General features: G+C 42.4%; 1 protein-coding gene across 2 annotated transcripts in view; it reads left to right on the top strand.

Annotated features, from left to right (window-relative positions):
* The window catches only part of DPF2 (double PHD fingers 2), a 34,923-nt gene extending 17,205 nt beyond the window's left edge, over positions 1–17,718 (top strand). Inside the window, exons 7-12 of one of the 2 annotated variants that reach the window (XM_069739219.1) lie at positions 7,163–7,204; positions 11,087–11,242; positions 11,891–12,019; positions 14,668–14,780; positions 14,950–15,031; positions 15,147–17,718. In XM_069739219.1, coding sequence (XP_069595320.1) covers positions 7,163–7,204; positions 11,087–11,242; positions 11,891–12,019; positions 14,668–14,780; positions 14,950–15,031; positions 15,147–15,220 — 596 coding nt within the window. In that variant the 3' untranslated portion in view covers positions 15,221–17,718. The remainder of the gene's footprint in view (positions 1–7,162; positions 7,205–11,086; positions 11,243–11,890; positions 12,020–14,667; positions 14,781–14,949; positions 15,032–15,146) is intronic. The other variant, XM_069739220.1, reaches the window with a different exon arrangement.
* The last annotated feature ends 8,029 nt before the right edge of the window (positions 17,719–25,747 follow it).

Genomic DNA, 25,747 nt, shown 5'->3' on the forward strand with positions numbered 1-25,747 from the left:
ATGCTCTGTTAAAGTTGAGAAGAAATAGTCTTACTTCGCAGGTTATCTTTATATACAAAGAATGTGAATGACTTTTAAAACCCACACAGCAGCATTCTGGCCGAATATTTTGTCTCCTAGTGTCCTATAACTAATCTATAAATGTGAGGCTTTTTTTTTTTTTTTTTTTTTTACTTTTCTTGACCAGTTTTGTAAACTTATAATATTAAAAATGAGGTGAAAGAACGTCTAGTGATGCTTAAGGCTTTATATCTATTGCAGTCAACGGGGGTATTATCGAAGCCTAAAGATGACTTGGACCCTGCATTTTTCTTAAAAGGACATTAGGGGGCAGCCGTGTGTAAGAATAATCATAGCTGGCATTACACTCCTGTTGGATCAAGGGGAAAAAAAAATCCTTTGCAAATTTCAGTATAAATTTCAGCGGTTGTCTGAACATAAGACCTTTTTTGTATTGCAGCTGATCTATTTATCATGAATTCGTGGTTAGGGTTCATAATCTATTATAATAATAATCATAATCTTTATATAGCGCTAACATATTCCGCAGCGCTTTTCAGTTTGCACACATTATTATCACTGTCCCCGATGGGGCTCCCAACCTAAATTCCCTAGCAGTATGTCTTTGGAATGTGGGAGGAAACCCACGTGAAAACAGGGAGAACAAACAAACTCCTTGCAGATGTCCTTGGTGGGATTTGAACCCCAGGACTCCAGCGCTGCAAGGCTGCAATGCTAACCACTGAGCCACCGTGCTGCCCCATATGGTGACTGCAGACTTGAGACCCAATCCTGGTCATCCACTTTTAATATGTAGACATTGAAGGGAGTCTTGACTGCAAGCCATAGGACCCAAAGCTTTTTTCGTAGGCTACCATCTTGTAGGCATAGTAATAGTAATCTTGACCCCCCCTTTCCTGAGCACCACCTCTCACCATTGTGATCCTGCGCACCGTGCTATGCTAGAATACACTCACCTTTTACATAAAGGTCCCAGTACCCCGGCAATTACTCGCATTTCTTTACCAGATTGTTTTGTGCACCAGCACTCTGTAGCTTCCCGTGGCCGATTTTATAGCAATCTGATCGATTCTCCTGGGCTCTGGTAGTGCTGTATGCTATATGAATCATTTATTTAGAAAGCAATCAAATGACTAATGTTTTGTGCTCATGTTCGTTAACTTATTCAAGTGTGTTAAAAATGGACAGTTTGTTCCTTTGCGTCTTAAAGGGGTTTTCCAGCAGAAATGGGAAAAAAAATCTGCACTCACTGTGACTGCAGAATCGTGATCAGGTGTATTGCGCACACTGTCACGATGGTCCTGTGTGTACACAGAACGAGGGACTGCTCACGTGACCGCGTGCATGTGGTTTACGCACTTCTCAATGTCCTATAGAGAGAAGTGGAGGAGAATGTAGTCGGCATGTTGCCTCCAGTGTGCTAGCCTCATACATCCACAGACTTGTCTTTTCAGCCCTTGAGAATCCCATTTAAAGACTTGGCATTCCTGAGAAAAAAACAATATATACATGGTTACAAATTCAATGTATTAAGAAAATATTGATTGGCCACAAGAATAAACAACCCGTGTAATATTCTGTGGGTCGTCCTCATGTTGCTGAATCACCTCTGATCTGTTGAGTCATGGACTAGACCAAAACCTGCCCCAAGGCATTAGCAGCAGAACCTAAGCCCAGACAACCATTTTAAAAAGGATATCAGTATCAGATCGCTTGATGTCTGATATGTAGCACTTTTTTTTTTGTTTGTTTCGGCCTAAACTGGTTGTAAACTTACTTTTTTCGGGAGCTTCTGCTCTTATTTTGCACTGAAGCTATGCTCTCGTAGAGGCCGCACTTAGCAGCTCTGTTCAAAGTGTTTAGGTTCGGCCCCAAATGATGGGTGTTGGACACCCACAGATCTGCTATTGATGACCTATCTAGTACTCAAGTTTGAGGGGCATACATGGATTGGACTGGTTTTTTAAGCACATCCCAAGATGCTTAAAAAGTTATCCTAGCGCTGCTCCCCTCTGAATTGTGAGGTGACCAGGGCTGGTAACATCAGGTCTACAGATACCTGGCCACACAAGAAGTGAAGGGCGTGCTTGAAAAACCACTTTATCGCTTAGAGATCTGGGATAAGTTGGGAGGCAAGTCAACAACTTGTAAAACATTTTTTTTTTTTTTTTGTCGTGTGCTTTATCTCGCTTCGAAGGGTGCAAGTTATGAAACATCTTTTTATAGCATAGCCTGCATTCACTTTTTTTTTTTTTTTATATATATACTTTTTCTGTTTTGCTACAGATGGCATGCCAGTAGCACCGTACACCGTATTTCGCTTTAAATTTGAAGAAAAAGAGAAAAATTTTTTTTGTTAAATGGGGGTCTGTCTTATAATGCCAGTGTCCGTCTTGCAAATCGTATATATGCCCCTCATCCTCGTATCTATATAACCCCCATCCTGGCACACTGCCCCCCATCTCATCCTGGATATGGCCCCCCTGTCACTACAAACCCCCCCTGCAGGCACGCACATGGCCCCCCTCCCCCCTGCAGGCACGCACATGGCCCCGCCCTCCCCCCTGCAGGCACGCACATGCGCCCCCCCCCCCCCCTGCAGGCACGCACATGCGTCCCCCCCCTTCCTGCAGGCACGCACATGCGGCCCCCCCCTGCAGGCACGCACATGCGGCTCCCCCCCCCCCCCTGCAGGCACGCACATGCGCCCCCCCCCCCTTGCAGGCACGCACATGCGCCCCCCCCTTCCAGGCACGCACATGCGCCCCACCCCCCTGCAGGCACGCACATGCCCCCCCCTTGCAGGCACGCACATCCCCCCCCCCCCTGCAGGCACGCACATGCGCCCCCCCCCCTGCAGGCACGGACATGCGCCCCCCCCCCCCCCCTGCAGGCATGCACATGGGCCCCACCCCTGCAGGCACGCACATGGGGGGGGCCCCCCCTGCAGGCAGGCACACGGCCCCCCCCCCCCCTCCCCCTGTGTTGCTGGCAGGCCCACGGGCCCCCCCCCCCCTGTGCTGCTGGCAGGCCCACGGCGGCCCCCCTGTGCTGCTGGCAGGCCCATGGCCCCCCGGTTGCACTTCCTGTTTCCCAGGCATCGGATCATGTGACCTGGGCACACGGTGATGATATCACTGTGCTGTGCCGATGACCTGATCAGATGTCGGCACAGACACAGGAAGAGCAGGGAGCACGGAGCTATCATCAGAAGGTGAGTTAAGTGTTTATTTTATCATGTGCCTGCCAGCAGGGGGGCACGTAGTGACTGGGGGGGGCTATGTGTGTGCCTGCAGGGGGGCATATTCAGGATGGGAGGAGGGGGAGTGCAGGCACATGTAATATGCACTGCTCCCCTGTCAACCAACTCGGTGCGCTACATCACCGAGGTGATGGACAGCGGGTGCAGTGAATATTACACGAGGCTAATGAGGGGGAGCACAGGACCACCTTCTGTCTCTGCAGCCAGCCCCCTGACACCACTCCAGAGCTGCCCCCCCCCCTCCTCTACAGCACATCACACCACACAGATTCGGATTATAAGACGCACCCCCCACTTTAACCCAAAATTTGGGGGAACAAAAGTCTTGTAATCCGAAAAATACAGGATATCTATCTATCCCATTGTTTATGATAAAACGTGCCCCCCCTCTGCCAGATTTAGGGTTACGTTTTGCATATCCTTGTTTCTGTCATATGCAGGTGAATAAAGTATGTTCCCAGCCTGAAGGAATCAGTGCTATTTGTGCTCACATCCATTCCCCAACATACACATACAGCAGCTGCGAAGCAGAGGGCACCATCTGTGTTACCGCATGCAGCTGCATCAAAATCTGTCACACCGAGCTGCGAGAACACTGCAAATTGCCAAACACAAAGAAGCAATTACAAGCGCGCCCAGCGTGTTTGTACCGTCTCATCGGCCGTATCCAAATAAGTTAATTTGTCACTTCCTGCTGGATTCTGAAAAATGCATCCGCAATTAAGATATTAGGACGGGGAATTGTTCAAGTCTAAATATGCAAAACACAAGTTCATTATATGTGAAATATGTTTGCAGTCACCACTTTTAATGAGAAAAATGTGCGTTCAATGATTTACACTGTAGTAATATGCCAGGGGACCAAATTAACATAAAAACAGCCGAATTAATATTACTCAAGTATGTGAGGATGTATATGAATCACACACTGATTAGTCATATTATGCAGCTTGGTACACACTACATCTGCAACCTACAGTGGTCCGCAGTCAGGGAGGATGCCCAGAAATCCCTACACTATAGGGACCCAGTGTAGGGAAAAGGCACAAAAAAAACCCATTAACTTCTCACATGTTAGGATTAGTGATGAGCGAATATACTCGTTACTCGAGATTTCCCGAACACGCTCAGGTGTCCTCCGAGTTTTTTTTTAGTGCTCTGAGATTTAGTTTTTCTTGCCGCAGCTGAATAATTTACATCTGTTAGCCAGCATGTGGGGATTCCCTAGCAACCAGGCAACCCCCACATGTACTTATGCTGGCTAACAGATGTAAATCATTCAGCTGCGGCAAGAAAAACTAAATCTCCCAGCACTAATAAATATTCTCGAGCATGCTCGAAATCTCGAGTAACGAGTATATTCGCTCATCACTAGTTGGGCTGAATGCACAGCAGCGGTGTGCACTTAACAAATTGTACATAAAAAAATTCACTTGGACTTCGACCCTTCATATCCTCCATGTTATAACTTGGGTAACTTTTTGCATCTGTACTATTGGAATCTTTCTTCTTTTTTTTTTTTTTTCTTTCCGTCTTTCAGTCACAATTATATTTGCAACATGTTTTTAATCCATACAGCACTAGCCTGCTATTAGTTATAGCTGATCATGTGTGTTGACAGGAAGCCTCTAAAGGGGGCATCTGTCAGTCAAAGGGAAGAAGTGGCATATCTGTGAAGGGCTTGTCCCAAAATACAAATTATACCTATTTTTATAGAGATCCATTGTGCCAGTGATGAGAAATGTAACATAAAATCCATATGCAAATCAAGCTGGAGGGCACTGGGGCCGTAGAGCCCGGGTGACTTGACAATTCCCCCAGTGTATTCCAGTCTAGTTGGCATATGGCTTCTACGCTACATTTCTCATGACTGGTGCATCGGATCTCTGTAAAAGAAGTATAATTTTTATTGGCGATCCAGCGCCTATATAAATATGCCACTACTTATGTAAAATTGTGCCAACCAGTTCCATTTAACTTTGCAATCAAGAATGTAGAATATTAAGTATGCTTAATGGTTGCCTTCTGTGCAGTTTGCTAGCTGTAAACTTGCACCAAGTACCATACGGGCAATATCATCTGTTGCTGGAAGTACAGTGTCCAAAATTGTGTTTGGACAAGGGTAAACTTGCAAAGGGAGTTTGTCATCACAAAATTACAGTTTAAGCCAAGGAGAAGCGCTCAGTGCACCCTTGGCATGGCCAAGCAGTTCGGTCCACCTTCCCACCTACTTGTCTTCTATTTCTTCCCGTTCCATCTGTCCCTCCCCCCATATTCCATCTGTTCTCGCTCTCTCTCCTCCCCCATTCCATCTGTTCTCCCTCTGCTTCCCCCCCCTCCTGTGCTTGGTTTGGACAGTCATTTTTCCGCTGACACTCCCTCTAAGGACAGTGTGCTATAGTTTGTGACATGGAACATTAAAGACTGAGGTCCCTGCTGAATGCACAAGCAAGCCTACAAATGCACCCCTACTTTGGTTTGCACATAGAGATGGCCACGTATTACCCAATGGTCGTATCCATGACAAATGGCACCAGGGTACTTCCTCTGTAACCTGTGTGACCACAACATTGGCGTCTACGATACGTCATCAACCTGTTATTGTCCATCCACCTACGGAGATTGAATTGAGAAACCTTGTACAGGATCCAGACGCATTCAGATGCAAGTTTCCGCATTGCAGATAATTTCTGATGGTTTGTATCCCTCAGTACAAATTTTTGCTGAAATTCTATTAGAAAAATGTAACGTACCTGTGACTCATTGAATTCCATGACAAATCATTCTTGGCTTATGTCTGTAGTTTGGAAACGTCAGAAAATGATTTATTAATAAGAATCATACGCGTTATTCCTGGGCTTGGATATGCAGGTCTATGTCTAAATGTAACACTTAATGCATTGCCAATTTGTAACTGAGAAATAGTAAGCGGCTTTATAGAAATAAGACTAATGTAACTTACAGAACGTTGAGCTAATTCTAAGTTGGATTCTGCATTTGTCATTTTTGTGTATATTGATGTGTACATTAAGTATGTCTGACCTTCTATCTGTAGATATTGTAGAGAATCTGTCACGGGAGAATGACTTTATATGACAGGCTGTCCTCGTATGACGCATAATGGCCAACGGTCTCCTACAAGAGCCACTTGTCGCAGGGTTTCTCCGGCACCGTTCACCTCTGCATTGGGCACTGATGATGGACACTGGTGATTTTATTTTTTTCTTCTTCAAACCTGTGCCAAATCGACAGTCACCTCCCGCTGCAAATGTGAGCTGCCCCAGAGAGCCCTTTTAATCTGCGAGTTGGTATTCTGCACAAGCAAAAATTAAAAATATTCTGGACGTGAAATAATTGCATGATGCAACGACTTTGGCTTTGGAGGACATAACAGCTTATTATAAAGCCATTTCCCCTTGAGACAGATTTTCTTAAAGGCCTAGTGTATACAGTGCAGTTTTGATGCCTTTTTTTTTTCTCTCACAAATCACAATTTAGAAAAACAATCTTTAAGGCATCGCACATGCAGTTTTCAATTTTTACTTATTTTTTTATGAGCCACAGCTAGAAGCATAAGGGAAATGCGTCTGCGTTGCATCCGCTCCTGCATGTGTGATTCCAGCCTTATACACAAGAACTTTTCAGCTCATTCATGTTTGGGAACCAAGTCAAAGCTGCACTGAGATAAGAATTTCCAGACTTTTTTCACTCTTAAAGATCACAGCGTTTTTTATTTATTTCAATTTGCATTCCCCATTAAAAAAAAAAATAATAATAATAAAATCAAAGTAAAACCTTTTGCTTCAGTTGCTCTTTCTGCTCTTTGTGTAGGTAGCATACTCATCCCTTTCTCTCTATTTCTTTCTTTCCTTGTTTCAGACAGTTACAAACTAAAGCAAACTTCGAAATTCTCCGAAAGAGGTAGTTAAACTTGCTCGCTTGTGGCTCTAGTCTGCCATCTTCCCCTCTCTGCCCGTCTTCCTTGGCGTTGCAGCTTGGCATGCTTTCTCTTCTCAGTCATGCTAGTCGCCATTATGGTGGTGTCTGTAACGTGTGCCCATCTGTCTCTTTCATACCCCCATCTTCTTAGTATGCTTTTGTCTTGCCCTTTTGCCTTCTTGTATCTTTTTGGGGTGGTCACTGTGCTTATGCTGCTGCGCTAGATAAATGTCCTGGTATGTCCTTACTATGTTGTTGAGTTTTCTGCTCAGTAACTTGGCCTGAAAAATATGAAGCCTGGCTTTGTTTGTGCTGTATAAGCCTAGTCTGCATTTCTTTCACCTCTGTTGCTATACACTACGTATTAACCTTTTAAGCTGATACACTCGATCAATGAAGTCTTTTCAGACATGTCCACGTGAGGACAATTTGTGACAATGCCAACTAATGCCTGCTGTGCAAATGAATAGCCCTTTGTAGTCCATATTGCAAGCGTCTTTTAATTTCATACTTTTTGTAGCCATTTCCGAAGTAAAATGCACATGTCATTCTCGGTCATTTTCACTTTATCACCTAAACCAACCACTATTGTAGCAGTCTGCTTCTGGTGAGGCTCGTTACCTCCCTTGGTGAGGCTCGTTACCTTCCTTGGTGAGGTTCGTTACCTTCCTTGGTGAGGCTCGTTACCTTCCTTGGTGAGGCTCGTTACCTTCCTTGGTGAGGCTCGTTACCTTCCTTGGTGAGGTTCGTTACCTTCCTTGGTGAGGTTCGTTACCTTCCTTGGTGAGGCTCGTTACCTTCCTTGGTGAGGCTCGTTACCTTCCTTGGTGAGGCTCGTTACCTTCCTTGGTGAGGCTCGTTACCTTCCTTGGTGAGGCTCGTTACCTTCCTTGGTGAGGCTCGTTACCTTCCTTGGTGAGGCTCGTTACCTTCCTTGGTGAGGCTCGTTACCTTCCTTGGTGAGGCTCGTTACCTTCCTTGGTGAGGCTCGTTACCTTCCTTGGTGAGGCTCGTTACCTCCCTTAGTTCGTTTTTGTGAAATGCACACATGGATTTATTTTTTCGTTCGTACAGTTTGATCCTTTTGTAGGGTATTAATTACCTTAACCAAAATCTCATTCTCCACTCTGTACATGAGTGAGCATTTCACCAACCTCTGTGGTCATGAAGGGACCATTCGGCCAAGCCACCCAATCTATACATTGAGACCCTCACTGATGGAAGCTCGTACTTTTATACCTGTTAGAAAAGCGCAGCAGTGTGCGTGCCGGACCGCCGCTCCATTCATTCCTTATGGGGCTGCTGAGCTCTGCACTTGGCTTTTTCCAGCAGCTCCCTAGGGATTGAATGGATCGGCGGTCGGGTATCCACACTGCTGCTACTTTCTAACAGAGATAAAAGTGCCTTTTTCTGACGATTAATGCGGGTCCCAGCAGGCGGACCCCCACCGGTATACAAGTGATCACCGATCATATCCGATCTACTTATTTTACCTGTATAGATACCCCGTACACAGTAGATGGCAGACTTTATTCGGTGTATGGGGGCCTACTAAGACAGATGCAGGTCTTGTGTGCTTGCTTTCACAATTTTTGTTGTTGTTGCGGGTAGTTCCTTTGTTCTGTGATTGACCTGTGGAAACATTAGTATGGTGAATTTGCTTTGATTTTTGTACTTGAGTAAATCTAAAATTCCTACCATTAATGGTGTATATTTGTCTGTAAGGTTTGAGTGTGACGCCCCACGTTGGCTTTTGTTATGGAGTTTCGTATACAGTTATGGCTTAGATTCCGTTGTCATATTGCACATTACGTGTACCAGTACAGATGATTTGTGTACTTTAATAACTGTTTGTTTAGTGATAAATACTAGTTGTCGGGCGCCTAGATGATTTAGACTATTTTTGAAACCTTGAAAGATGGTGTCGTTTTTTTAAAGGGGGATTTAATATGAATTTCGCAGTGTCTCTGAGTAGGCTCCAAAGGATTTCCCGCAGTATATTGCAGCAGGTTGTTGTGAATGAGGCGAAGTCTATAGTCACATGTCCAGTAAGGAATAACTGCTCATTATTGGGCATGTGATCATAGCTTCAAAAGTGTCAAACGTTGTACAATGCCTAAAGTAACAGCAGGTGCTTGCCTTCCCTGGCTCCAAAAATGGCTTCCCTCTAGTGTGGTGTTGTTGTTGTTGTCGTGTGCCGAGGTAGATCGTACACACTGTTGTGACATTCGGTCACCATTGCAGTCAAAACACTGAGACCGGAGCAGTCGCTGGACCCAATGTGACGATCTGCTGTTGTGCGAATTGAGATAGTGATTTGGCTCTTATCCCAAGTCATATTGCAAGACTCGTTAAAGGGCTGATTGTGACTTGTAGAATCGCTACTTCCAATAGGTGGCGCTATAGAGTTCAAGTCCCCTTTTTCTCTGAAGAGGCAATTTGCATACCTGCTGTTGGGTATTTTACTGCATTTGGTTTCCATTTTCCTGTCAGTCGGATCAACCCTCTTAAGCCATCTATATGCAGGGCATAGGAAGCTGAACACAATGCGATCTGATGTCTTATTCCAGAGAAATCAACATTTTTCTTGTATTTAAAAGACCCCTTCCGGACTACGGGGAGGACGTTGCCCAGAAGATAACTCTGCGTCCAGAGCTTTCTACATGAAGGAGTAGTTACCAGTGTGAGACGTGTAACCAACATAGAACAGGAGAAATTAAATTTGTCCTCCTGCAAACATTTTTTTTTTTTTTTTTTTTTTGCAGCTCTCTGAGCTCTGCTGTATTGTTACAATATTGCATCCTTGTCTGCCTCTGAGATTGAAGCTGAGAGGAACCTTCAGAGGTGTCCGTTATCACTACACAGGATGGCAGAGAGTGACTATTAAATATCACACTGGTAACCATTAGATGTTGCGCTGGTAGCTCCCCCTTCATTTATACTAGGCTCTGGAGGCAGAGCTTTATCTTCCAGGCACCATCCGCCCTGAGCCTGGAAGAGCTCACTTACATAAAGTGGTAAAAGATGATTTGTCAGCAATAAGACATCTGACATGAGACGCCCACGTAGGGCTGTTTTCGGCAGTCTCTCACCCGTATGCCCATATTAATAGGTTGGATAGATCTTATGGGGAGACGGACTCCCTTTAATGAACTCGCCCCTACAGTCTGCAGCATAAATTGACCATAACTGCAGATTTGATATTTCCAGCATGGCAAGATAAGCTGTGGATTTAACCTGTTGCAATTCAAAGGGGCAAATGTGTTGAAATGCCACATTGGTCAGTTCTGTAGTCGTTGCAGAAAGGACACTTGGGGGCATAAGAAATCGCTGGTGGCCAGGAATCAGACTTTACTAATGTGATCTCAGATTTTATTTTTTTTTCTCTTAAACATCGGAGAACTATACTCCCTCAGATGCCTGCACGATGGCACATACATTGCTTAGAAGTCATTTAGTGGTATACAGTATTGAATTCATAGCACTCTGCCGTTTTAGGGACTGTTTTCCTTTCACTTTTGCAGCCCCGCAGGTCCCAGTCCTATGGATATGCTATAAATGTCTTTCATTGAAATATGTAACATTATGGTTAGTAAAGGCAAACCTTCACTGCACAGGAGCTGTATCGTGGTCCTAGATTATAACCTTGCTGCTTATCTGCCAGTCCACCCATGCTTTGCTGTTTCATATTAACCTATTGACTGCCTTGTACTTTTTGGAAGTCTAGCGGTCAGTTTCCCTACCTCCTCTCTTTTTGCTGATTTATCTGTTACCTTTTTTTGTTGTGATCTTTCGCTTTGCTTCATAATTTTTTTTTTTCTCTATTCTCTCCCTCTCTGCTACTACTTTATTTCTTTTTCTCAGTCTGTGGAAAACGTTACAAAAACCGGCCTGGTCTGAGCTATCACTACGCGCACTCCCATTTGGTGGATGAAGAAGGGGCTGGAGCGGAGGACAAAGAAGACTCTCAGCCGCCAACACCCATAATGCATAGACCAGAAGAGCAAAAGAGTAAGACAGGTACGTCGCTGTGCCTTAAATGTCTCCGATAATCTATGCTTATTTCATATATTTTGTTGCCTGTCAGGCTGGCAAACAATCTGGAGCTGCAACATGGTGATGGTGACCATTGCCATACAAACGTAGAGACTAGTGATGAGCGAATATACTAGTTACTCAAGATTTCTTGAGCATGCTCGGGGGTCCTCCGAGTATTTTTTAGTGCTCGGAGTTTGTTTTTCTTGCCGCAGCTGAATGATTTACATCTGTTAGCCAGCATAAGTACATGTGGAGGTTGCCTTGTTGCTAGGGAATCCCCACATGTACTTATGCTGGCTACCAGATATAAATCATTCAGCTGCGGCAAGAAAAACTAAATCTCCGAGCGCTAAAAAATACTCAGAGGCCCCCCGAGCGTGCTCGAGAAGTCTCGAGTAACGAGTATATTCGCTCATCACTAGTAGAGACGCATTTATAAGCACCGATTGAAGATCTAGCCTCTAGTTAGATCCCTGCTTTAGTACCATAGCGTCTCGTAAATGCAAATACATGATTAAAAATTATTTGGCTTTTCCTGCCAATTAAGAGTTTTTAACGGAATCGTCCCCATGATAAACTGATGCTTCCTTTTTTTTTTTTTTTTTTTTGTTTTCTCATTTTTCCTTGTAGCCAAGAAGGGCCCTGATGGTCTTGCGTTGCCTAACAATTACTGTGACTTTTGCCTTGGAGATTCGAAGATCAACAAGAAAACGAACCAGCCCGAAGAGCTGGTATCTTGCTCAGACTGCGGTCGCTCGGGTATGAGAGGCAGGGTAAAGAGGGTGATACAATGAGCAGTATGGGAGCTCAACAGTTGCCTGGTTTTCAAGATGGCTGGGTGGTATACACTGACTGAAAAGTTTACATATTGGGAAGTTTTACCATTCTTGGTCGAGATGCATGCCCTTCCCTACTTACCGATGTGTGTTGGGTGCTCCTCTTTTCTCCCACCTTCCCCCAAAACAATGAGTACAGTGCTTCTACTATTGCCTCTCCCATGTTACTAGCTGAGAATTGAAAAAAAAACAACAAAAAACAATTAGACTATAGTTGTGGTGCAATAAAGTAACATGTTACTGTAATTAAATAATTTAAAAATGCCAGATGTCATTGTGCTTTATAATGAAATGCAATCTAATATAACTATGCAAATAAATGTGAAATCGATGCAACAGACGGAGCAGTCTGCAGAAAAACCAGTCTGTGTGGGTTCATGTTTTGTAACTAAAGTACGGTGAGAAAGAGACTGACAGTTTTTTTTTGTTTTTTTTTCGTTTTGTTTTTTTTATTTATTAAAGATGGGTTACATCAGTTTAATAATTTCTGCAGTGAGATGATATATTTAGTCTTCGGTTTAAGCGTAATAAACCACATAATGGCTCAGCCATCACCTGTATTAGCCTATTTTGTTTTTAGGTGTTAACAACACATCTTCAATTTTTGCGTGTAGCGTTAAAAAGGTAACTTGTCACCACAGAAAATACCTAATTCTAAAAGCTTTTTACCTGCAAGTAAATAATGTCTGACTGCTTTACTGGAGCTGCGGCTACAGGGAGAAAATGTTATGGGTTTTTTTTTTTCCCTGCAGCTGCTTGCTTACAGTCATCAGGACACGCTTGATTCACCAACACATTGACAGCCTGCTCTGCATGAATACACTGCCGAGAGCTGTCAATCAATCTGCTGGAGAGGGATTACAGCCACAATGACTGATAAGCGGTCCTGTAATCGTTCCCTGCACCATCCTGATGACTGGAAGCTAGAGGCTGGTAGGGGACTAAAACTTCTTCTTTTTTATTTTTTATTTTTTCTTGTAGCTGCACTTCAGCATGGGGTTAACTATTTAACTGCAGATTACCAATAAATGGCGTAAGTTTTCTTTATTTTGTTGTTGTAGGTGATGGTTTCTTCTACAGCACTCAGTGTGCAAATGTCTTTCCAAGCCCGGTGTCACATAGGGCCAGATGATACACGATTATACATTCTAAGGAAAGTCAGATGGGATAGAGATATATAAATATATATTTTAAACTAAAGTAAAGCATAACTTACATACATCTATAATAAGCGCTACAAATGGCTGCTGTTGAGTGGGTTACAGGCCTCCACCGATCACTCTAAACACCAATCTGAAGTGTGCCGCTCTCGTAAGCGGTGCACACACACAGTATACGCACATAATAGTAAGTCTGGCTCCGTGGCGAGTGCGCTATCTGAACCCCTAAGTTAATTACTGAGAGTGTACATTGCTTCATGCATTTGCTTACAATAGGGCTTCATTAAAAATTGTGCTCTTTGGCTTTGTTTCCCTGCCGATTGCTAACTGCAGACTGAGTTATTTGAGAATCCTTCAGTGAGATTGCTTTGACTGGAGGAGCTTGCAGCTTTTTTTTTTTTCCAATTAACTTTCTTCTAGTTTATGATCACATGAAAGTTCAGCTCCTCTGCTGTGTTTTATGGTCCTAAATAAACAAAGGGGCTCAGAAAACGATAAAGGGCTACAAACTCTCCGGTTGGAACCAGCTCCCTGATGGGTTCTCAGTTGACTCATTCGGCAACCAGCAATGAACACAGAAATGAGTCACCGAAATAAAAGGTTTCCAAAGGTGTTTATTTCTAGGCTTTAATGCTTCTTCTTCTGTTATAGCAGTCAGTGCTTTTGTTTCAGTCATACAGAGCCCCAAATCCCCTGCATGGACATAAAACATTCTAGCTCTGTGCGATCCCCGGTAATGAGTGCTCAGGACCTTACAGCACACCATCTATGCATTGAACGTCGTATAAAAACCGCATACATTAGGCTACTAAAGTCCTCTAGTGGCTACCAGAAGGTTTCCTTTAAAATGTGCATCTATGCAGGGAATTTGAAGCTCTTATCCAGAAATCGGAGCACTGCTGACTCCAGAGATATATTCTACTTCGGGATGTCAGTCACGGTCAGAGGAAGCATGTGTAGATAGATCACCGCAGTATTAAGTGTTGTTTTTTACTTTTTAATATGAAGCTTTACGCGATAACTTTTTGCTAAGTTTGAATTCTGGAGATGGGGTTTTTTTTTTTTGGCCTTTTGAACCAAAAAATAAATAAATACTCCATTGTTATGAAGGAAAATATTAGCTAACCTGTCCAGTGTGGGATATTAATGGCCGTGGATTCCTTCAATGCTCATAATCACCATCATCTTTCTCTTTTTAGTAGCTTTTTTTTTTATATATTAAATTTTAGTGTTTCCCTTTGCATTGTGATGTTATACCCTGCATTGTTGAGCAACCGCCTCTTCCAGTCAAGCAACTGACAAAAAAAATAAATATGGCAAGACAATGAAGTTTTATGCGCACATTTTAAAACGACAAAAAGAAATCTATTTTGGACCCTACTTCTGAGCCCCGTTTTTCTTGCGCTCATAGGGCACCCCTCCTGTTTGCAGTTTACACCGGTGATGATGGCCGCAGTGAAGACGTACCGCTGGCAGTGCATTGAGTGCAAGTGCTGTAACATTTGCGGGACATCAGAAAATGACGTGAGTAAATTTATACGTTTTATTTCCAAAGTGCTAAGTAGACCTTGGATCTGATTTATCGCCTGCACTTTGATTTTTCTATCTCTCATGTTTTACTGTATCGGCGCTATGCATCCTGCCTGTAAGTGCATTATGTCTTAGACGGTTTCTGAGCTGCTTATTTTCACAGGACCAGTTGCTGTTCTGTGACGACTGCGACCGAGGATATCATATGTACTGTCTCTCACCTCCTATGGCAGAGCCTCCTGAGGGTAAGTAAAAAAAAAAATAATTAAAATTAAAGGTATTCTCCGCTATACTGGAATCTCATTACTATTATTTTTTTTTTTTTTTTCCCCTCTAACCTTCCTTTCTCTTATTTCTTAGGAAGCTGGAGTTGTCATTTGTGCCTGGCTCTTCTTAAAGACAAAGCTTCTATTTTTCAGAACCAAAACTCCTGACATTTTAGCCAAATAGACAATACAGGGTGAGGAGCACTGCGGAGCTTGTGGACCTGATCCTTTACCACATCATGGAAAAAAAAACATAGATTTTTTTTTTTTTGGAATATATCTATATATACAAATGCTTCTTTATCCACAAGCTGTGTATATGTATGTGTGTGCACGCACGTAAATATGCACAGTGTGTCCTTCATTGCAAAATGTGTGGGGTAGACTGCAAAATATATCAAAAATGAACCTCTTGATTGCTGGAACTCTCATGTCACTAAGATTCTCCCCGTAAGAAACCATCGGTCATAGCAGACCACACGTTTAAAGTGAGGGGGCGATCCCAGGTTTTTACCTGAGTTCTAGCTTAGATTTTTAGAGGTGTGAAATGCTGGTACATACGGATAAGTTTGCAGTATAAAGCCTCAACTCACACTTTTATGGGTACTTCAAAATATACCGTATGGTGTTTTTCTTCCCCGGCGAAAACCAGTGTTTAATGGGGGAGAGCGAAAACTTGTGTATGATACTTTTGCAACTTAATTTATCAGTACTGAAGCCGTCAGCCTCCTTCCGACAAGTTCAACCTTCCAACACCATTTCTGCTGGATTCTCTTATTGCTTACTAAATGCTTTTCAGCATTGGAAAAAGTTGCAATATTCATTATTTTTCTAGAGTATACATATATTTTTTTAAAAATACCTGGATTGAAGGGGAGAAGTGACTGATGGGCATTTTAGATCTATAGACCCATTCAAGTATCCAGTTATCGTTATAGCATAGGAAATTTAACTTAAGAAAATAAAGTAATCATTGTATTTAGTAAACTAGGTATTTTTTTTTTTTTTCCTCTTCTCTCCCTCTTGCTAATCAAGTTTTGAATTGTACTCACGTCAAAATGTTTGCAAAATGTTGCTCCATGTTGCATGTTCACCAGAATAAGTGGCATCTAGCACATGATCATGGGCTCTTAGCGTGCGAGTGTCACTTTTTAGACCCTTCACCCAACTCCATATAAATAATAAAGGGAATCTATTGTGAAAATAATGAGTATTTTTGGGATTTTTTTTTTTTTTTTTTTATAAAACATGGTTAATGTTGCAGAACATCGGCATGTGCAGTAATGCCAAGAAGAGTACTAGGAGATGGCAGATCGCCAGTTTTATTGGATCTTCAAAGTTCGCACAAGGCTCCTAGTTGGGGTCTTGGACATTAAAAGGGTAATCTTTAGAGATAAGCGAACGTGCTCACATAACGTTATTTGAGTATCTTGGGCATGCTCGGAGAATATATTTGAGTCCCTGCGGCGGTAGGCGGTCATAGCACATCCATGGATTTCCTGTTTGACAATTCCTGCATGTGTTGCAACAGCCGCGAGACATGCAGCCACAGGGGCTCGAATATATTATCCGAGCACGCCCAAGATACTCTAACTGAGCATGTTCTCTCATCACTAGTAATCTAACATATGCCATCATTTTTTTTAATTAGTGAGGTCCTCTGAGTTCTAACGGTTCGGGAACTACAGCCAATCCCATTCACTTGCTTGAAACCATGCTTCTGTCCACGTGCTGAGGGTGGTCACTGAAGGGGACGCAGCGTTAAACCATGACACTTTCCATGCTTGAAGAACATTTGCCAATTGGAAAAAATTAAGGCAAAAAAAGAAGGTCCTGTTACTAAGAAGCCCTGACGATGTGCTGCAAGCAGTTATTTTTGGTGGTAGGAAAAAAATAAAATGTGCTTTATACCAATCCCTTTTTTATTCTCCCCAAGATGGCTGTCTATTCCAAGCTATAAAGTGCAGAGTTGTGACTTTATTTTTTTTCCGTTGCATCCCATCACTTACTCTTTTACTTAAAGCCCTTCAAGAACTTGCTCAAACTGGGGACAGGCAAGGGCACAATCTGCCCACGAGTTCTGGAGTGTTTTATCTGTGCACTTGTTTGTTAGGTAGGTTCCATTATTGGATAGGATGCTATGTGCTTTTAAAGAGGGCTACGACAGTGTTATTAGCAGGACACGACTGGTGTAGACACGAGACCAAAATGTTCTTGTAATTTTGGAGGCCTCTTATCACAACCAGAGCCAGTAAAGTCTCTGACCGTGAAGACGTACAACACTAAACATGGTAGTGCACTGGGAGAGCTCAGGGTCCAATACCAGCTGTCTTATGTGAGCGACATGTATCTTATTGTAATACATTAAACTCTTATTAAGTTACAGGAAACAGGTCATTTTTAATCTCTTCTGGCTTTTCTTTATTAAGAATTAAATGCTCTGTGCCGGGGTTTTCTATCTTTTTTTTCCAATTGCTGTTGGTTTCGAATCCCAAAATGAAAAATTAATCTTGGTGGATTTATCTCTGCATTACTTAATATGGAAGGAAGTGTGTGTCAGATCTCTGGATCTAAATCATTGCCTGAAGCCACTGTTTGTGGATGGCGATGGTAACAAAGTGCTATTTTTAAGGCAAAATATTTAAGGAATAAATGAAGACTACTTGGCTATGTGATTATTTAACCATTTGGGTCCTAGTTTTAAAGTGGCTGGCATCATCCAAATGACTAGTCAAACCTCTGGAGGGGTGATATATAAGTGTATATTAGTGATGAGCGAATGTACTCGTTGCTCGGGTGACCTCCCGAGTATTTATGGCTGCTCGAAAATCTAGTTTTCATCCCGGCAGCTGAATGATTTACAGCTGCTAGCCAGCCTGAGTACATGTGGGGGTTGTCTGGTTGCTAGAGAATCCCCACATGTAATCAAGCAGGCTAGTAGCTGTAAATCATTCAGCTGAGGGGAGGAAAACTAAATCTCCGAGCAGTCATAAATACTCGAAGGTCACCCGAGCAACGAGTACATTCGCTCATCACTAGTGTATATGTGTGTGGAAACTTATCACTTTTCTTTTGATCTTAAAATGCACCCATTCTAAATTCTTGGAAAGAAAAAAAAAAACGGAAGAGCTGAACAATCTTTCAAAAGAAATGGTGCTCTGATCACTTAGTTGTTTGCATACCTCATTGAGACCCTCCCATTCCCCCTAAAATAAGATTATTTTTTTTTATTAAATTCTCATTTACTTCTGTAGCCATCCTATTCTGCAGTGCTTTACAGACTACATCATTGCTGTCCCCATTGGGACTCACAATGTAAATTTCCCATCACCAGGTCTTTGGAGTGTAGGAGGAAACCTGTTGTGATAGGCAATTCAGTATCACAATGGACATAGCGGTCAGAGCATATACAGTGATCTGACAATAACCCAAAATAATAGAACGAGCTCTGAGACGTGGGAACTCTGCAGACCGCAATCCCTAATCCTCTCCAAACAACACTAGAGGCAGCCGTGGATTGCGCCTAACTCTGCCTATGCAACTCGGCACAGCCTGAGAAACTAACTAGCCTGAAGATAGAAAATAAGCCTACCTTGCCTCAGAGAAATACCCCAAAGGAAAAGGCAGCTCCCCACATATAATGACTGTGAGTTAAGATGAAAAGACAAACGTAGGGATGAAATAGATTCAGCAAAATGAGGCCCGACTTTCTTAACAGAGCGAGGATAGGAAAGATAACTTTGCGGTCTACACAAAACCCTAAAGAAAACCACGCAAAGGGGGCAAAAAGACCCTCCGTACCGAACTAACGGCACGGAGGTACACCCTTTGCGTCCCAGAGATTCCAGCAAAACAATTAGACAAGCTGGACAGAAAAAATAGCAAACAAATAGCAAAGAAGAACTTAGCTATGCAGAGCAGCAGGCCACAGGAATGATCCAGGGAAAAACAAGTCCAACACTGGAACATTGACAGGAAGCATGGATCAAAGCATTAGGTGGAGTTAAGTAGAGAAGCACCTAACGACCTCACCAGATCACCTGAGGGAGGAAACTCAGAAGCCGCAGTACCACTTTCCTCCACAAACGGAAGCTCCCAGAGAGAATCAGCCGAAGTACCACTTGTGACCACAGGAGGGAGCTCTGCCACAGAATTCACAACAGAAACCCACACAAACATGGGAGGATCATACAAACCACGCAGCTTCTGCATATTACAATATTAATCACGAACCCACACATGGTTCATTTTGATCTGTGACTCAAATACATGGACATGTCTCAATGGTCTGCAAAAGAAATAAAATTGGAAATGAATATTGTATAGTTTATAATAGAAGCATTACTTGCCCGGCCAATGCCCTGTTTCATTGCCACCAGGTCTGATTGCTGTCAGCCCTGCAAGAATCATGTCATCATATACCAATATGCAATGGAAAGTAAACGTGTTGGCACTCTTGGTCAAAGTTTACTGTTATTCTGAACAGTTAAGCAAGTTGAAGTTGAAATGATCTCTAAAAGTCCTAAAGTTAAAGATGACACATTTCCTTGTATTTAAGGCAAAAAAAAACAAAACAAGTATATTGTAATTTTTTTACAGTTGAAAGATTACAAAAAAGAAAATGGGCCGATACAATAGTTTGGGCACCCTTGCAGATTTGTGTGCTGAGATAACTGACCGAGTTTTCAGGCCTTAGTTAGCCTGTTAGGATATTGGCTTGATCATCATCAATCATCATCATCAGCCAGGTGATACAGATTTCCCAGCTATATAAAAATCCAGCCTCCTCTAACTTTGTGCCAGAAAACAGCAGCCATGGGTTCTTCTAAGCAGCTGCCTAGTATGAAAATGGAGGCCCACAAAGCAGAAGACTATAAGAAGATGGCAAAGCTTTTTCTAGTTGCCTTTTCCCCAGTTTGAAATGTAATTAAGACATGGCAGTTACCAGGAACAGTGGAGGTCAATATATAAGGTCTGGAAGACCAATCAAAATTTCAGTGGGCGCTTCATGTAGGATTGCTAGAGAGGCAAAACAGAATCCCCTCTTGACTGCAAAAGACCTTCAGAAAGATTTAGCAGACTCTGGAGTTGTTTTACATTGTTCTACTGTTCAGAGACCCCTGCACAAATATGGCCTTCGTGGAAGTCATCAGAAGAAAACCTCTCCTGCATCGTCATCATAAAATTCAGCGTCGGACGAATGCAAAAGAACATCTAAACAAGCCTGATGCATTTAGAGAACAAGTCCTGTACACTGATGATGTTAAAATAGAACTCTGTTACCACAATGATCAAAGATATGCGTGGGGAAAAAAAATAAAAAGGCTCAGAATTTCAGGAAAAGAACATCTCGCCAACCATTAAGCATAGCTGTGGATCAATCATACTTTGGCGTGTTGCAGCCAATGGCATGGGGTAGATTTCACTGGTAGAGGGAAGAACGGATTCAATGAAATTGCAACAATTTCTTGATGCAAACACCTGTAAAAAAAAAAAAAAAAGCTGAAGTTGAAAAGAGGAAGAGGATGGCTCCTACAATAATAATGATCCTAAACACGTCAAAATCCACAATAGACAACGTCAAAAGGCGCAAACTGAAGGTTTTACAATGGACCTCCGTCTCCTGATCTGTACATCATTGAAAATCTGTGGCTAGACCTCAAAATATCAGTGCATGCAAGACAATCCAGGAATCTCACAGAACTGGAAGAATGCTCCAAGGAACAATAGATGAAAATCCCTCAAACAAGAATTGAAAGACTTGTCTGGCTACAAAAATGGTTTACAAAGCTGTGATGCTTGCAAAAGAGGGTGCTACCAGGTACTAACCATGCAGGGTGCCCACCATGCAGGGTGCCCAAACTTTAGCAATGGACCATTTACATTTTGTTATTTTTAAAAGCCAACGTACAAATGACAAACTGGCACATCCAGTTTTTTGCATATTGTACATGGAGGTAGCTCCTGGTATGCACCTATTCACGCTAGTCTGGATGTACCAGTCTTTTGTCATCAGTCATTGCTGGACTGGCGGGGATCACAGAACAGGTAAGTTAAAACTTTTTTTTTTTCTATAGCTTTTTGACAATTTTGGGTTATCCCTTTACGAGGTAATATTACATAAATAATATTCACCGCGCTACTGTTGTACCAATTGGTCTAAAAGGACAAAAAAAGTAGAGTGTACTTACTCTTGTGGTAGAGAAGGTTAGCGAATTCTCTTGGTGACGTGAGAGGATGTAATGTCCAAAAATGGAAACTAGTAAAATGATGCAGCAATTAGTGATATATTCACAGTAGATTGTACTAATATACGTGTTCGTTTAGTATATTTGCTTGTTACTTCGATGACAGGCAAGGATTGAAGAAAAAACAAAACTTGTCTGCTGGTGTGAATATATGCTGGATCTTGATGAGAGACTTAAAGATGGCTGGCTACAAATGTAAGGATACGATGTACTGGGAATATATTGGGACCACAGTGTGTTGCAAGAAAAAAATACCTATAAATTAATGGTACTTACTGATATATCTGCTGATAGTAAGCCGTTAATCTGACGTTGGCTTGTGTGCTGTTAATGCTCTTAGTCCATCCTTAAATGATTGGCTATATTAAGCCAGGTATCCAATGGAGCCGGCTAGGTATAGCTGCTGGCTAGTATTAGGATAATATCGTCAGGGGATCCTGTACTGGTGTCCCGTAATGTCGTATGTCTGAAAAACCACTTACTTGACTATTAGCGGTGGAGGTGCTGTCAATTGTCTGGTGCCGTTAAGTCAGGAGTATGCCTCTGCCACTTGTAGTTCCCCAGCGGGGAAGAGGGGAAAGCAGAAGACGCCTGCACCTAGCGTGCCCCTGCCAGAAGCAAACACTGAGGACGCCGTGATGATGAGGGGCCAGGCTGATGTGATGTCACTGTAAGGAAGGATGGGTGCGTGGGTAGGACGCTTTCCTACGCGTTTCAAGGGGGTAACTCCTCTTTATCAGACCGCTAAGTCATTGGGTAATTTCGCAATGCATCACTGGGAACGGAAACTGGCAGCATCATCGTGCGCATCGGTAGACCGCATCAATAGTAAAAAGTTGGTCCGGGATTGGGCGACACTGGCACTGATTGGAAGAGAGTAGGGAGGGGGCACTGACGAGAGTAGGGAGGGGCCAATTCGCGGCCAGACTAAGCCTGTCGCTTATTGGTCGCGGCCGGCCGCGACCAACTCGGGATTTCCATTACAAACAAACGGAAGTACCCCTTAGACGATTATATAGATAGATGGATCTATCGGGGGTTTCATCTGAATCACGTCACTAGGAGATTAAGGTGAAAACCTTGATGTAACCGCTCAGCGTAGAGCACAGGATAAATGCGATCCCAAACGTTATGTAAAATGTTCCTAACAAAAGCTTCAAATCAATCCATACAAAAAAAAAGCAAGTTCCCACTCGGTCTGTCATCTGTATCTGTAATGGAAATATAGGGCGCTTCCCTGTTACTGCTAGTACAAAGGCTCTGGGAAAGCAAAATGGCTCCTCACCCTCCAAAAAAGAAATCCAGTGAATTCTGCACTTCCAAATGCCCTTCTCCCTTTTTGAGCCACACAGTGTGTCTAATCCACATTTAGCATCCACATGTTTGGCATTTCTGTAGCAATGTGAGCCCGCCTAATTTATGGGCGCATTTCTCCAGAAACGTGAGCTGGGCATAACGTACTGGTGACTACAGCGTACTGGTCACTACAACGACCGTTTCCAATTTTCACTTGGCAACATCCACTGCTGCTTGTTTCTGGACAACACTTATGGAATCAAAATCGGCACTACACCTGTATAAAAATTCCCGAAGGGGTATCATTTCCAAAGAAGGGGGCCACTTGAGGGGGGGATTTTTCTCTTTTATCTCTTGGGAGTTATGTATATGGAGTCCGCAAACTATTCTAGGAAAACCTGTGCTCCAGTAGGCAAATAGCGCTCTGCCCCTTCAGAATCTCGCCGTACGGCTAAGCAGTACTGTACAGCCACATGTGGGGGTCTACAGTCAGCAGATTGGGACAAATTTTGGTGCCATTTTTACGCATTTCCTATTGTGAAAATGTAAAATCTGGGGCCAAAGCTAAATTTTGCTAGTAAAAATATAATTTATTTTTATTCACAACCCATTGCTATAAAATTCTATGACCCACCTGTGGTGTCAATATGATCACTGCACCCCTAGATGAATTCATTGAGAGGTTGTTTGTAGCCGGAATCACACTTGCGAAAAACTGGCACGAGTCTCGCATCTTAATACACGGCGCTACCGCCGGCACTCGGAACCGTAGCATGCGGCTGCATGTATTTCTGTGTAGCTGAGCGCTCTGGTCCGAGTGCTGAAGGCAGTGCCAGGTATTGAGTGCGAGACTCGTGCGAGTGTCTCACAAGGTGATCCTGGCCAAAAATGGAGTCTCTTATGGGGGGGAGGGGGGTTCTGCTGTTCTGGCACCTCAGGGGCTCTGCCAATGTGACATGACACTCTCAAACCAGTCCAGCAAAATCTGAACTCCAATATGGTGCTCCTTCCCTTCTGAGCTGTGCACTGTGCCTCAAAATTTTTCAACCACATATGGGGGTATTTGTGTACTCAGGAGAACATGCACATATTTCTGGATCCATTTTTTCCTGCTATCCTAGTGAAAATGGGGAAAAATAGCAAAAACATTTTTGGGTGAAAAATTGTATATATATTTTTTCATTTCCACAGATTAACATTGTAAGGTTCTGTGAAGCACAGGTGGGTTCAAGGTGCTCACCACACATCTAGATATATTCGTTGAGGGGTCTATTTTCCATAACTGGGTCACTTGTGTGGATTTTCCCACTGTTTTGGCACATCACGGGCTCTCCAAATGCTGACAATTTTATCAAAGTCTGCGTTCCACTTAGTCACTCCCATTTTTGAATCCTGTCGTACGCGCAAACAGTAGTTTACACCCACGTATGGGGTATTTGCGAACTCGGGAGAAATCGCAAAACAAATTTTGGGTTCCATTTTCTTCTGTTACTTTTGTGAAAGTGAAACATTTGGGGCTGAAATAACATTTTTGTGGGAAAAATGTGTTTTGTTGTTTTTCTTCACAGCTCTACATTATAAACCTCTGTGAAGCACATCTAGATAAGTTCCCATAGGGGGTCTACTTTCTAAAATGGTGTCACTTGGGGGTTTCCACTGTTTAGGCACATCAGGGGCTCTCCAAACGCAACATGGTGTCTGCTGATTATGTCAGCAAATTTTACATTCAAAAAGTCTAATGCTGCTCCTTCCCTTCTGAGCCCTGTTGTGCACCAAAACAGTGGTTTCCCCCCCATGTATGTAGTATCTGCATGCTCAGGAGAAATTGCACAACAAATTTTGGGGTCCATTTTTTTCCTGTTACCCTTGTGAAAATTAAAAAAATTGGGTCTAAAGTAAAAAAAATTGTGGAAAAAGAAAAGTTAAATATTCATTTTTTTTTCTTCCACATTCCAAAAATTCCTGTGAAGCACCTGAAGGGTTAATAAACTTCTTGACTGTGGTTTTGAGCACCTTGAGCGGGTGCACTTTTTAGAATGGTGTCACATGGGTATTTTCTGTCTTTTAGATCCCTCAAAGTCACTTCTAATGTGTTGTGGTCCCTTTAAAAAAAAAAAAAAAAAAAAAAGGTTTTGTACATCTTGTTGAAAAAATGAGAAATCGCTGGTCAACTTTTAACCCTTATAACTTCATAACAAAAAAAAAGTTTCCTAAAATGTACTGATGTAAAGTAGACTAGTGGGATTTATTATTTATTAACTATTTTGTGTGACATAACTCTGAGCATAAAAATAAAAAATTTGCACAATTTTCGCCAAATTTCACTTTTTTTTTTTCACAAATAAGCGCAAGTCATATCGAATAAATGTTACCTTGATCTTGAAGTACAATATGTTACAAAAAATCTGTTTTAGAATCGGTGGGATCCATTGAAGATTCCAGAGTTATTTACCACATTTTATTTTTTTTAACACCATGCAAAAGAAAATAAGTAAGCGAAATAATGAGAAGCTTCTGAGGTTCGTTGAGGTTTTTTTTTTTTTGTCATCACTAATGATTGTAACAGACTAGGACAGGAGTTTTATATTTCCAGCACAATTTTAATGTTGCATCAGCGTAGGACTTGGCCTCTGTCACCATCATTTGTTTATTATCTTTTTTTTTGTGTGTGTTTATTTAGATCTTATAATCTTCCCGGATTTGGTTACAATGCCATTTTTGTTGCCTTTCTGTTTTGGCATTGCTGCTTTTCCATGCTTCTCTTGTAGTGATATAAATATTAATTTCCTGTCTTAGGAAGATGTTTTTTTTATTACACTGTAAACATACAGAGTAAAAGGTTTTGTCACGTCTAGTGCCAAATTTGAGTCAGAGATTACATTTTTCTTTGCCTTTTCCATTTAAACCTTTTTTTTTTTTTGTCGTAATTAAAGATCCTTTTAAGAAATTGTATTTTTTTTTTTTAGTGTGTATAAAGGCGCTTTCACATTGCACTCTTCTGCATGTTCGTGAAACTCGATGGGACTTGCGTTTGAAGCCCCCCCTCCCCACAAAACAGGTTTCTGAAATAAGCGCCAATAGGGCCATTGACTATAATGGTGCCGATGGAGTCACCGTTTACTTTTTTCATGCATAATTTTTGGACTTGTGC

Source organism: Ranitomeya imitator, chromosome 9 (genome assembly GCF_032444005.1).
Source record: "Ranitomeya imitator isolate aRanImi1 chromosome 9, aRanImi1.pri, whole genome shotgun sequence".
NCBI lineage: Eukaryota > Metazoa > Chordata > Amphibia > Anura > Dendrobatidae > Ranitomeya > Ranitomeya imitator.